At 37.2% G+C, this 12,500-nt stretch overlaps 1 protein-coding gene across 2 annotated transcripts in view; it reads left to right on the top strand.

The window, feature by feature from the left end:
- The window catches only part of LOC144958359 (macrophage mannose receptor 1-like), an 85,237-nt gene that overhangs the window by 36,396 nt on the left and 36,341 nt on the right, over positions 1 to 12,500 (top strand). For both annotated transcript variants that reach the window (XM_078890313.1, XM_078890314.1), the window contains 6 exons: positions 1,697 to 1,794; positions 2,453 to 2,597; positions 3,532 to 3,930; positions 4,746 to 4,988; positions 7,956 to 8,113; positions 10,855 to 10,968. In XM_078890313.1, the coding sequence (XP_078746439.1) occupies positions 1,697 to 1,794; positions 2,453 to 2,597; positions 3,532 to 3,930; positions 4,746 to 4,988; positions 7,956 to 8,113; positions 10,855 to 10,968 (1,157 nt within the window). The remainder of the gene's footprint in view (positions 1 to 1,696; positions 1,795 to 2,452; positions 2,598 to 3,531; positions 3,931 to 4,745; positions 4,989 to 7,955; positions 8,114 to 10,854; positions 10,969 to 12,500) is intronic.

Below are 12,500 nucleotides of genomic sequence, written 5' to 3'. Positions count from 1 at the left end.
ATATCTTCGCATTTGATATGGAAACACGTTTAAATATTTAGATTGTTATGAATACTTCAATTAGCTTTGATAACTTAAACCGATATCTAAATTGTGAAATAAATCAACCTCGGCAATATTCTTACAATTTTTTATTTATACAAAGACGGCTATGTGGTCTTGTGGTATGACACTCGCTTTCGGATCGGAAGGTCCTGGTTCGAGCCTCGCGCTCGGCGCATGGTTGAGTCCTTAGAAAAGGCTCTTTACTCACTTTCTCTCACCGTACTCAGGTGTAAAATGAGTACCTGGCCGTTAACAGCGTTGTCTTTGTCCGAAAAATTGTAATATCGCTTAACAGGCGGCATGTCCCGTCCTACATGTTAAATGTTGCTGTTTACCAGGGACCCCTTGTGAAGCGCGTTGAGCACATTTAGTGGATATTGCTCTATATAAAGCTCAATTTTATTATTATTATTATTATTATTATTATTATTATTATTATTATTATTATTATTATTATTATTATTATTATTATTATTATTATTATTATTATTATTATTATTAAAGAAACAAGCACAAATCTTGAACCAGGGGTGGGGCTGGTACAAAGAACAAAACTCAATTCTCAGTTTCTGGATTTGAACCCACAAACCAATGTAATCAACTTACTCGACCGCACGTTGATTGGTCCAGTGTAAAGATGCAGTGTTTACTTGCCATCTTCAATACGGATAAACAAAGTATCTAAGTAACATTACAACGTATCTCAAGTATGTTTAACAAGAATGCAAAGGGCGAGAGGAATATCTTTCTGAGACTTCCTGAGCTGTAGGCAATGGTCTCAGATACATAGCTGAGATTCTACAAGATTATGGATAGCATTGTAAACTTCGGCGTTTTAATTTAACCTTTTCCTTACCAACTATAGAAAAATCGTCACATTCGTTACGAGACAACCAACATTTTTCTTATTCAAATTTCTTTTGTACATCATAAATTTTAAAGAAAATGAACAATGTTTTTGTAGAGCATATTTTGCTAAAGAAATTATGTATGGGCAAGAACGTTACTGCTATTGTGTTTGAGTGATAAAAAAATCTATTTTTGTGTTTGTTGGATATGACGTTTTGGGGAAAATCCTGAAAATGTATGGTAAGGAGAGGGCTAAACTTATAATGTTGGCCACTCGAGTTATTAAAATCATTCCAGGCACGCTGCTCGTTGCTGTGTAGTCTGTGAAGCAAAGCGTGTTGCTCTTCTCTGGACTATCTTAAGTTCTTCTCTGTTAAATGGTCCCAAATGCCACAGGCATATTCTTCATCATACAAGAGTTGTGTAATACTCGTATTGGATGTAGGTTGAGCATCATGTGCAGCGTAGCTCAGCGGTACGGTCTTTGCTTCGTACCCGGAAGGTATCCAGTTCGATCACCCGCCGCTGCGCTGTGTGGCCTTGAGCAAGTTACCTGGTCCTAGCTCAATTTGCGGCGCTGCACTGCGGCTGGCACCTGGGTTATTCCAGTCTTTCCTTGGAATCTACCCTAGAGACAAATTTCCCCTATGGGATGAATAAAGAGAATTTTATTTCTATTTCTATTTATTGTAATGTTTTTAGTTTTGTATATCTCTTACACTACATTTACTCATCTTATTATTAGCTTTATACACTTTATACGCTTTTATCTAAAGATGGTTTGTTTTTTGTTGTCAAATAGCACTCCTGCTGATGTCTAATCCCAAGGCCGACCCTTTCATCGGGCTCAATGATCTTGGTATGCATGGCCAATTTGCCTGGTTAGACGAAGCGAATAAGGTAGGTTTTAGAACGAAATATATTTAAAAGGATATTTCATAAAGAAGTCTATGCCAAAATGTTTTCGTAACATAAGACACAAAAATACACCAATATACGTTAATCAAAAAAACAAAAACAACAACAACAAACAACAGCTATCAAACGACTTTGAGCTTCATTTTTAACATGTTGCGCAATATCCACTAAACGTGCTCAAAGCGCTTTACAACGGTGCCCAAGCCAACAGCAACATTATTTATGTAGGATGAGCCATGGCGCCTGTTCATGAGATATTACAATTTTTCCTTCGATAGATACAATGCTGTTAATGACCAGGTACTCATTTTACTCCCGAGTACGATAAGATAATGTGAGTAAAGAGCCTTTTCCAAAGACTCAAATATGCGTCGTTTAGAACGGGACTCAAACCCAGGACCTTTCGATCCAAAGGCGAGTATCATACCGCAGGACCACATAGTCGAACAAGTCATTTGTCCCTTGGTTGAATAATGAGAAATAATATTTAAAAAAACGGTGAACCAGCGCCACCAGGGTTGCAGAGATAGTTTATCAAATGTCTATTGTAAAAAGTAGTTCTTCAGCTCTGTTCTGTAATATTCCTGCAATGGTAATACTATAATCTATGTAAAACCAAACAATTTTACTTATTCTGCAGACCTCCTTTAACAACTGGCACACATCTGAACCGAGCGGTGAGAATAACCATTGTGTAGTCATCATTATGAATGATCCTGATGTGGAGTGGAAAGCTGTCAATTGCAATTCCACTACGAGTTTTATTTGTCAACAGGAAGCTTTAAGTAAGATCATTTATTATTTATGTTATTTTGCATATTTCCTGAGAATCTCAGGGCCGGGGGGGGGGGGGGGGGGGGGGGCGGAGCAGCGTGACTCAGTGGTACGGTCTTTGCTCCAAACCCACAAGGTGTCGAGTTGGAATACCCGCTGCGCTGTGTTGCCTTGAGCAAGTCACCTCACCTTAGCTCAGTTTACGGAGCCTGGTGCCTGGGATTATTCTAGTCTTCCCTTGGGATATACTCTAAAGGCAAATTTTCCCTATGGGATATATGAATACAGGGAATTTTATTTATTATTATTATTATTATTATTATTATTATTATTATTATTATTATTATTATTATTATTATTATTATTATTATTATTATTATTATTATTATTATTATTTCATAATTTTTTAACAGGAAAGGGGTTGAGATCCAATCAAAAGTTGGATAAAGTATGCAAATTAGCTCTAAATTAATTTGTGGTCGATTTCAATTGCTGACATAATTTAAAGCCGACAGGAAAGATGCCTACGAAATGAAGAAAACATCATTTGTTTGATGATTTATAATTATCATATTTTTGGTTTGACAGCTGGACTTATCATTATATTTTTTCTTGTTGTTTTGATTGTGCGGCTATGTGGTCTAGTGATATGACACTCACTTTCGTATCGGAAGGTCATGGGTTCGAGCCTCGCGCTCGGCGCATAGTTGAGTCCTTGGAAAAGGCTCTTTACTCACATTCTCTCACCGTAGTCAGGTGTAAAATGAGTACCTGGCCGCAACAGCGTCGTCTTTGTCCGAAAAATTGTAATATCGCCTAACAGGCGTTATGTTCCGTCCTACATGTTAAATGTTGCTGTTGGCCAGGGACCCCTTGTAAAGCGCTTTGAGCACATTTAGTGGATATTGCCCTATATAAAGCTCAATTTTTAAATTTTTTTTTCAGTTCCTGGAAGTGTTAACTGTGGAGTGGGATGGGAGGATAGCCCTGACACTGACTATTGCTACAGATACAACAAAGAAACTCTGAATTGGCACGAAGCCAGAAACTCGTGCAAGGCCAAAGGTGGTGATTTGTTGTCAGTAAGGGACGCAAAGGAGATGCTTTACCTTAACGAACGGCTGCTTTCTGTTGGTGGAGACAATTTCTGGTCAGGAGGCAATGACCGGTCCACCGATACTGGGTGGCAGTGGACTGACCATCAACCTTTCGCTTTCTATAACTGGGACATTGATGAGCCCAATTCTAATCAAAGCAAGAGTTGTATTTTGGTCAATAAGAAAACGGGAAGATGGAATGCTGCATCGTGTATGGATCACAATCCTTCAATATGCAAGAAACTTGGTAAGCTGGACTTTGGGTATAGAAAGATGAGGGGAGGGGGGGGGGCGTGTGTGGAGGGGTTCATAAGATCATTAAGTTAGTACCCTGTATTCTGTCGTTTTATTGAAGAACACAGTATTTGGTTAAGATTGTATCTACTGAGTTTTTAAAACAATGGCAGTATAGTTTTGTCACAAAGTTGAGAAACATTGAACAAAGGGCCATGACTTAATCTTGACCTTTTTTATATATGCAGTACAATAACCTCTAAATATGCCCAACTCCATTTAGAAGGCTGCTCAAGCTAACAACAACACTTAACATTATTATGTTTTGGTTATAGTGGGTTCAAGATAACTGCATTATCTGAAGACAAAAGGGACGAATGCCGTAACATAATTCAGAAAATGCAAAACAATACAAATCCAAAATTTTTACCATCCGACTTATTATGTCATGCACACTAATACAAAAAAAAGCTTTTTTATATAGAGCAATATCCACTAAACGTGCTCAAAGCGCTTTACAGGGAGTCCCTGGCCAACAGCAACACGTAACATGTAGGACGAGACATGAAGCCTGTTAGGCGATATTACAAAAGAAAAATTTCGGACAGAGACAACGCTGTTGACGGCCAGGTTCTCATTATACACCTGAGTAAGGTGAGAGAATGTGAGTTAAGAGCCTTTTCCAAGGACTCAACTATGCGCCAAGAGAGGCTCGAACCCAGGATCTGCCGATCCGAAAGCGAGTGTCATACCACAAGACCACATAGCCGCACAATTTGTCACCTTCCTGTTCACCAAACATCTCAAACCCTTCCATCCACACTTCAGGTAACGCAGTAAACCATCCCTCACCACCACCGACTGTGGCTCCAACAAACTTACCCAAAGGCAAACTATGGGCATGTCCACATCAATGGTACCCCTTCAGAGGGTCCTGTTACAAAGGGTTTTGGTTTTCTAATGGTGGTACTTGGGATCAAGCAAACCAAGATTGTCGTAAAACGTCTGCCGACCTTGTTGCCATTACTGACTACATGGAAAATGATTATGTTTTCAGCATGATACCAAAAGGTAACCTGGCTTATATATATATATATATATATATATATATATATATATATATATATATATATATATATATATATATATATGAGTGTTGGTGGGTACTTTTAGGTACGAGAGTGCTCGATAACGTTGGTTAGAGCTAATATAAAATATAAATGGAGTCACTCACTTATTTATGGCCGATAAATAAGTAAATACGTTGTTGATTCCACTTATATATATATTATATATATATATATATATATATATAATATATATATATATATATATATATATATATATATATATACTTATATCCTTTTTAAAAGATAAGGTTTGGGGTCAAAATTGTTCCGTACTGTACAGCCGATGTTAAATTTTTGCCAACGAGCATAGAATTACTTGCAAAGCTAGAAATTATATATAGATATATTTTGTTTTACATTTTGATAAACAAATTACTTGCAAACATTAAAAAATAAATTAAGGGTAATTTAGAGAGAATTAAGAATGCAACAGATGCTAAACTGCGGGACGAACAGGCAGGTTTTCGGAAAAACCGTTCAACCACCGACCAGATTGCCTCTCTGCGAGTCATAGTGGAACAGTCTATAGAATGGAACTCTCCTCTTATTGTCAACTTCCTGGATTACGAGAAGGCTTTCGACAGTATTGACAGAGAAACATTGTGGAAAATTCTGGCACATTATGGACTCCCTGAAAAGATAGTAAACCTCATTAAGGAAATGTATGAAGGATCAAGTTGCAGGGTTGTACATGAAGATCAGCTTACTGACAGCTTTGAAATTAAGACTGGTGTCAAGCAGGGATGCTTGCTCTCTCCATTCCTGTTCATTCTTGCCATTGATTGGCTAATGAAGGAAACCTCCAAAGGGAGAAGAAATGGGATACAGTGGACCCCCTGGACACAGTTGGATGATCTGGATTTTGCAGATGATCTGGCTCTTTTGTCCCACACCCAGGACCAGATGCAAGCAAAAACCACAATTATAAACAGCCTCTCGGAATCAATTGGTCTAAGAATTCACCCTGCAAAGTCAAAGGTCTTGAGGATAGGTACGCGTCAAAGGGAGCAGATCAAAGTAAAAGATCAGGAACTCGAAGATATAGACACTTTCTGCTATCTCGGAAGTATAATTGACAAGGATGGAGGCACGGAAGCAGAGGTGAAAGCACGAATAGGAAAGGCACAGGCTGCATTCACATCTTTGAACAGAGTTTGGAGAACTAAAGATATTTCCCTTCGACTAAAGCTAAGACTTTTCAACTCAAACGTGAAGTCTGTCCTACTGTATGGATGTGAAACTTGGAACGCATCACAGGCATGTATAAGGAGGGTACAGATTTTCGTAAACAGGTGCATGCGTAAGCTACTCAGAATAAAATGGATGGATAGAATAAAAAATGAAGAAGTATGGAAAAGAACACAGCAGAAACCAGTGGGAGAGGAAATAGGAAGAAGACGATGGAGGTGGATTGGACACACGCTTAGAAAGAATGACTCAACTATAACAAAGAAAGTATTGGACTGGAACCCTCAGGGTAGAAGATCAAGGGGAAGGCCACGAGGAACATGGAGAAGAATTAAAGAAGCTGATATACAGAGAAGTGGTAAGACCTGGAATGAGATAAAAAAGTTGGCTCAGGATAGAGAAGGATGGAAACTGTTTGTCTGTGGCCTATACCCTGACCCAGGGTGAAAAAGGCAATGATGATGAATCATCTTTGATCATAATGGTCTTTAAATTTTGTCAATACCTTTCCTAGTTCTTGACATATACGGTTAGTTAAAGGTAGCTGGGTACAAAACCATTATGTAAAAAAATCAATTTTAAAGTTAAAATAACATAATTTAATGTAATCAACATAAAAATAACAGAATCGTTAACATAGAATCGTTTAATAAGAAGTATTCATACGCACAACTACTAACAGTAGAGGAGAGATAACGCTAAAAATAGTTATACCAAACATTACAAACTTTTTATGTTAAATCATGAGCAAAATTAGATAGAAAAAAAATAAATTTTTTGGTCAAATTTTACGCAGATTTTGAAACAACAAAATCTATTCTACTTAACCATTACAAATATTTCAATATAAAGACACAACTTACAAAAGATTGCTTTTGAGAACTGAAAGCTAAATGGTTAACTATCGGTTTTTAAAAGAAATCCCATTTTGGGCACAATGCCATTTTAACCTTTATAGCCCTCTATCTCGAAACTACGAGTAGGTTCGCCGAGAAACTTTTATTCTCTATTGTCATGTGGCACTTTCCTACTCACTTCATCTCTTGTTGTTATCAACATAAGGCCTGCTCCACTCACTTTTTTAAATTAAAAATTCACCCCAAATACCAGAGCATACTCAATGTCTCAATTGTTTCTATGTTATATGTTGTTTGTGTTGAGAATATTGGCGATTAAGCTTAAATGCTGGCCAACTAACTTCCGGCGGTTGTGTGTGTTGAACCCGTGACTCAAGTAATCGGGAAGAGCGGGCCCTAATAATGACTAGGGTTAAAGATGATCTTTTTTGGGATCGTAGATAGCTCATACGGTAGAGTCACACTCTCCTCGGCCAGGCGGAGTAGAGTCGCGGGTTCAAACCCCCATCGCCGCCGAGACATTTTTATTCTCTATTGTCTTCTGGCACTTTCCTACTCACTTCATCTCTTGTTGAAACTAGGTTCAGCGACATTTGGTAAGTTTCCCCGGCGAACACAAGCAGATACACACACACACACACACACACACACACACATATATATATATATATTATATTTTATATATATATATATTATATATATATATTCTAAATTCTCACATGTTTAAAGATCCTTTTTAATTTATTTATAAAACATTTCTAGTAATTGATAAAATATTCATAGTTAGGACGGACTTAATCCTAAGCAAAAAAAAAAATCAATTCACTATTACCCGCATTCTAATAATTTTCTTCATAATATAGAGCTTACACATTTTGCCTGGATCGGTCTCAATGATTTCAAAAGACGACTCAGCTTTTCCTGGTCAGATGGCGTTACCCCAATGACCTATACCAACTGGATGAGAGAGCAGCCCCGTATGGACGGGGTGGACAAAGTCTGTGTTGGGATGTCAATACGGGTAAAGAAATTTGAAGCATTATTAATTATGCAGCCCCAAAATAGGTAATGAGATTAGCGGAAGAGTAGCGTCCCTTGATTGGACGTCACCGGCGGAGAAGTTATTAGAGAGAGAACGTCAATATGGTTTTGCGCATGCGTCTCTCGTCCTCGATCCCGGTGAAAGCAGCATGAGACACTTCACCGAAAGCGAGGACGAGAGAGACGCATGCGAAAAAACCACGTTGACGTTCTCTCTGTAAGGTGACGTCCAATCAAGGGACGCTACTCTTCCGCTAATCTCATTCCCTATAGGGAATAAAAGTCGTGCCGTCACACCGTCTACTTTTCTGGTTCCTAAATCCTTGGAAGTGTGAATGTAACCATATAGCCTTCGGAGAACAAATGTGACCCTTCGCCTCAAAACGGTATTATTTCGGGTTGGTTAAGATGATAAAAATTGAATTTATAGCCAGACATATCAGACTTGTGTTGAGTTTATACGATTTATTAAGGAGAATGGATACCATAATATTTTAGGATGCTAATGCCAACAGTTTATATTTTTGACCAGTTTAACATTAAATCAGGATTTTAAGCATGTGGTTCGTTCCGACATAATACCGTTTTGAGACGATGGGTCACAAATAATGAATAGGTAACATAGTGAATCATAAAGTGGCAGCAGCAAAGCAGCTTCTAACTGCTGTGGTCATTCGGGCACCGGGTTGGATCTCCATTAGTCACATAATATCGGTCGTGTCGCTCAAGTGGCTCGCTCGGCTCGACACCCGGGATGGTCTCGTGACGGTCAACCGGGATTTACGCCTTTGTCCTTGATATGCCTCAAGCTCTCCCACCACGCCAAGGCGTAGCCATCGTTAACATATAGCCTGACCGTGGCCTTCATAAAGTTATGGCCTGACACTGACCAAAAAATGACGTCAAAATGCCAGTCTTTTGCCACAAAAGAAAACAAATCGTGAGTTGTATTCAATAGTTCAACCAATGAAATAACTTGTTTCAATGAGCTCTACTAACGACAACTCACTAAGCGGTGCAAAAACCAAATAATGACGTCAAACTGCCAGTCCTTTTGGATTTCAGTATCAGGCTATAACATAACGATGGCTACGGCCTGACACAAGAACCCTCTAGAATTGGCAGTTTGACGTCATTTTTTAGGTTTGTGTAGCGTCTAGTGAGTTGTCTTTAGTAGAGCTCAAGGAAACAAGTTATTTCATTGGTTGAACTATTGAATACAACTCACAATTTGTTTTCTTTTGTGGCAAATGACTGGTGTTTTGACGTCATTTTTTTTATCGTCAGGCTATAACTTAACGATGGCTACGGTCAAGGTGGGAGATTCACGAGGGAGTTATGGTGGCAAAACTATTTTAGTAGCAAGATATAATATATTGACTGGTTCTCATGATTACGGGACATAAACGAGCGTGGATGGATGGTCTTAATATATTTAGACGATAAATAAGATGGCATCACTTTGAAACCAGATCATATACAAAAGGTATATATAAAGTCCAAGGGAATAACTAGTTTTACACTTCCATTGAGATAGGAACCCGTTTTTTTTACATCACATTTTTCTTCCCTATTATTTCAATAAATATAATATTATTGTATTCACATGAAGGAGATGCTTGAATCTTTCTTCCATTTGTCCTCAGGGTAAGCTCTTGCTTGTTGTCTTTTATCCTCATATTCCTCTTACTTATAACTTTCTTTTGAAGAAGAGATTTTTTCATATAGCGCAATATCCACTAAACGTGCTCCAAGCGCTTTACAGGGGGTCCTTGGCCAACAGCAACACTTAACATGTAGGACGAAACATGACGCCTGTTAGGCGATATTACAATTTTTTTTCGGACAGAGACAACGCTGTTGACGGCCAGGTACTCATTTTACACCTGAGTACGGTGAGAGAATTTGAGTTAAGAGCCTTTTCCAAGGACTCAACTATGCGCCAAGAGAGGCTCGAACCCAGGATCTTCCGATCCGAAAGCGAGTGTCATACCACAACACCACATAGCCGCACAAAGTTCGGGTCAAAGAATGTGATTATTGCTAGGTTTCTTCTCCAACATGGAAACATTTCGCAAGAGATAACTGTACAGCTAGTTGTGTACAAATCAGTTATATTTTATAACGTAATTGTTAACAAGTTTGTATTATATTTTCGCGTCATATAACACATCATTGCATAAATACATTTTTCTGGCACTCTCCCGAATTATAACACAGTGTTACTAAGCAGTGTAAAGGTGATTTAATGAGGTGACTTTATTATGTGTACATATAGTTATTATTATTATTATTATTATTATTATTATTATTATTATTATTATTATTATCATCATCATTATTATTATTAATATTATTATTATTATTATTATTATATTATTATTATATTATTATTATTATTATTATTATTATTATTATTTATTATTATTATTATTATTTTTATCATTATCATCATCATCATCATTATCATCATCATCATAACAATAATAATAATCATCATCATCATCATCATCACCACCATCATCATCATCATCATCATCATCATCATCATCACCATCATCATCATCATCATCATCATCATCATCATCATCGTCGCCACGAAAATATTACTATTACTAACATTATTATTATTACGATGTTTATTATCATTGTTAATGTTGTTGTCATCGATGTTTAATTCATGATACTTGCTATTATTACTATTTCCATTACCACTCGCAGTCAGGCAAATGGGCAAGTTTCGATTGCAATAGTCCTCAGAAGTTTTTCATGTGTAAACAGAACAAGAAACTCTATGACAAGTCAGAATTGGACTCATACAAAGGATGCCAACAGGTCTGTATCTGTATCGAATTATTTTATAATTTTAAATGCTTTATCTAGATTATAAACTTGGACTCACCGGTTTTGGATGACAATACTGTAACAAACGAGCACTTGTTGACCATCTCCTTACCACCCATAGGAAAATCGTCACATTCGTTACGATATAACCGACAATTTTCTCATTCTGATTTCTCTTGTACATCACAAAATTTAAAGAAATGCTTTGATTCCAGCTAGACGTCTATAAATACTAAATACTGTGTTGTAGACGTCATTTTGCTCAAGACCATTCTGTATAGAATGCATTTGTTCCTTTTTGTTTTATTTGGAAAAGTCTATTTTTGTGTTGGGTAAGTGTAAATTTTCGGGGGAAATTATTCAAATGACTGGTTAGGAGAGAGTTAATATGTTGGAGTCTATAGATTGTTGGAAATGCAGACGCTGTTGTATAGTAGTCATTGTGCGGCTATGTGGTCTAGTGGTATGACACACGCTTTCGGATCAGAAGGTTCTGGGTTCGAGCCTGGCACGGCGCATAGTTGAGTCCTTGGAAAAGCTATTTACTTACGTTCTCTCACCGTACTCAGGTGTAAAATGAGTACCTGGCCATTAACAGCATTGTCTCTGTCAGGGGGAAAAATCATAATATCGCCTTACAGGTGTCAGGTCTTGTCCTAATTGTTAAATGTTGCTGTTGGACAGGGACCCCTTGTAAAGCGCTTTGAGCACGTTTAGTGGATATTGCCCTATATAAGAGCTCAATTAAAAATTTTAAATTTTAAATTTTATTACATGTCCAGTAACACCATCATGGACAACAACAACAAAACTAAAAGAATGAAGCTAGTTACACTAGAATAAAGAACGTCTTTTTCTCTTCAAGACAAGGTAACAATACATGGGACATAACTCTGTCATTACATAATACCATAACAATTACGCAGTTATTTCCCATGGATTACAAAATTAATGTAGTAGACCTACCAATAGCCGATAGAGGCTTGCAGGATACAAATATAAGAAATTTGAAGTCAACCATATTTTAGTTGTGACAATTTTCCTTTTCTTTGTTTTGGCCACTCTCAACCCATTGGAACAAGGGTAGAACTTTGCGTTCAGTCATTGATTGGACGAGTCAAAAAACTTACATGATTTTAAGTGACCCTAACTTTGATTGATTTTTTTCAAGGGAAGGGATGGAACGGTGGACTGATCTGAGTCTAACAATGCTGTAGACTAGGATTTTATTTACTGTAGGTCCCAAAAATATTTCAAAAAAGTTCAAATTAAAATCTAAAGGCAGCTCATTTTTATGATTTTTATGTTTTAGATGGACACGAAAATGTTTCCTTATAACGATTTTCAATGGATTCCTCAGAAAAATATGTTTTTTAAAAAAATTATCTTTTTACTCTAGTTGTGAAATCATATTGTTGGGATAGAGATTTCTATGACATTATAAAATGTGATCTTGTCATTCAAGGATAATAATGATAATGATAAATGACACTTGTGGACATTTTGGTATATGAAAATAAATA

The sequence above is a fragment of the Berghia stephanieae genome, chromosome 12 (genome assembly GCF_034508935.2).
Source record: "Berghia stephanieae isolate SIO BIC M18660-M18661 chromosome 12, UCSD_Bste_1.3, whole genome shotgun sequence".
Taxonomy (NCBI): domain Eukaryota; kingdom Metazoa; phylum Mollusca; class Gastropoda; order Nudibranchia; family Aeolidiidae; genus Berghia; species Berghia stephanieae.
The sequence above is the reverse complement of the archived record's forward strand: the minus strand, read 5'-3'. Positions and strand labels throughout refer to the sequence as shown.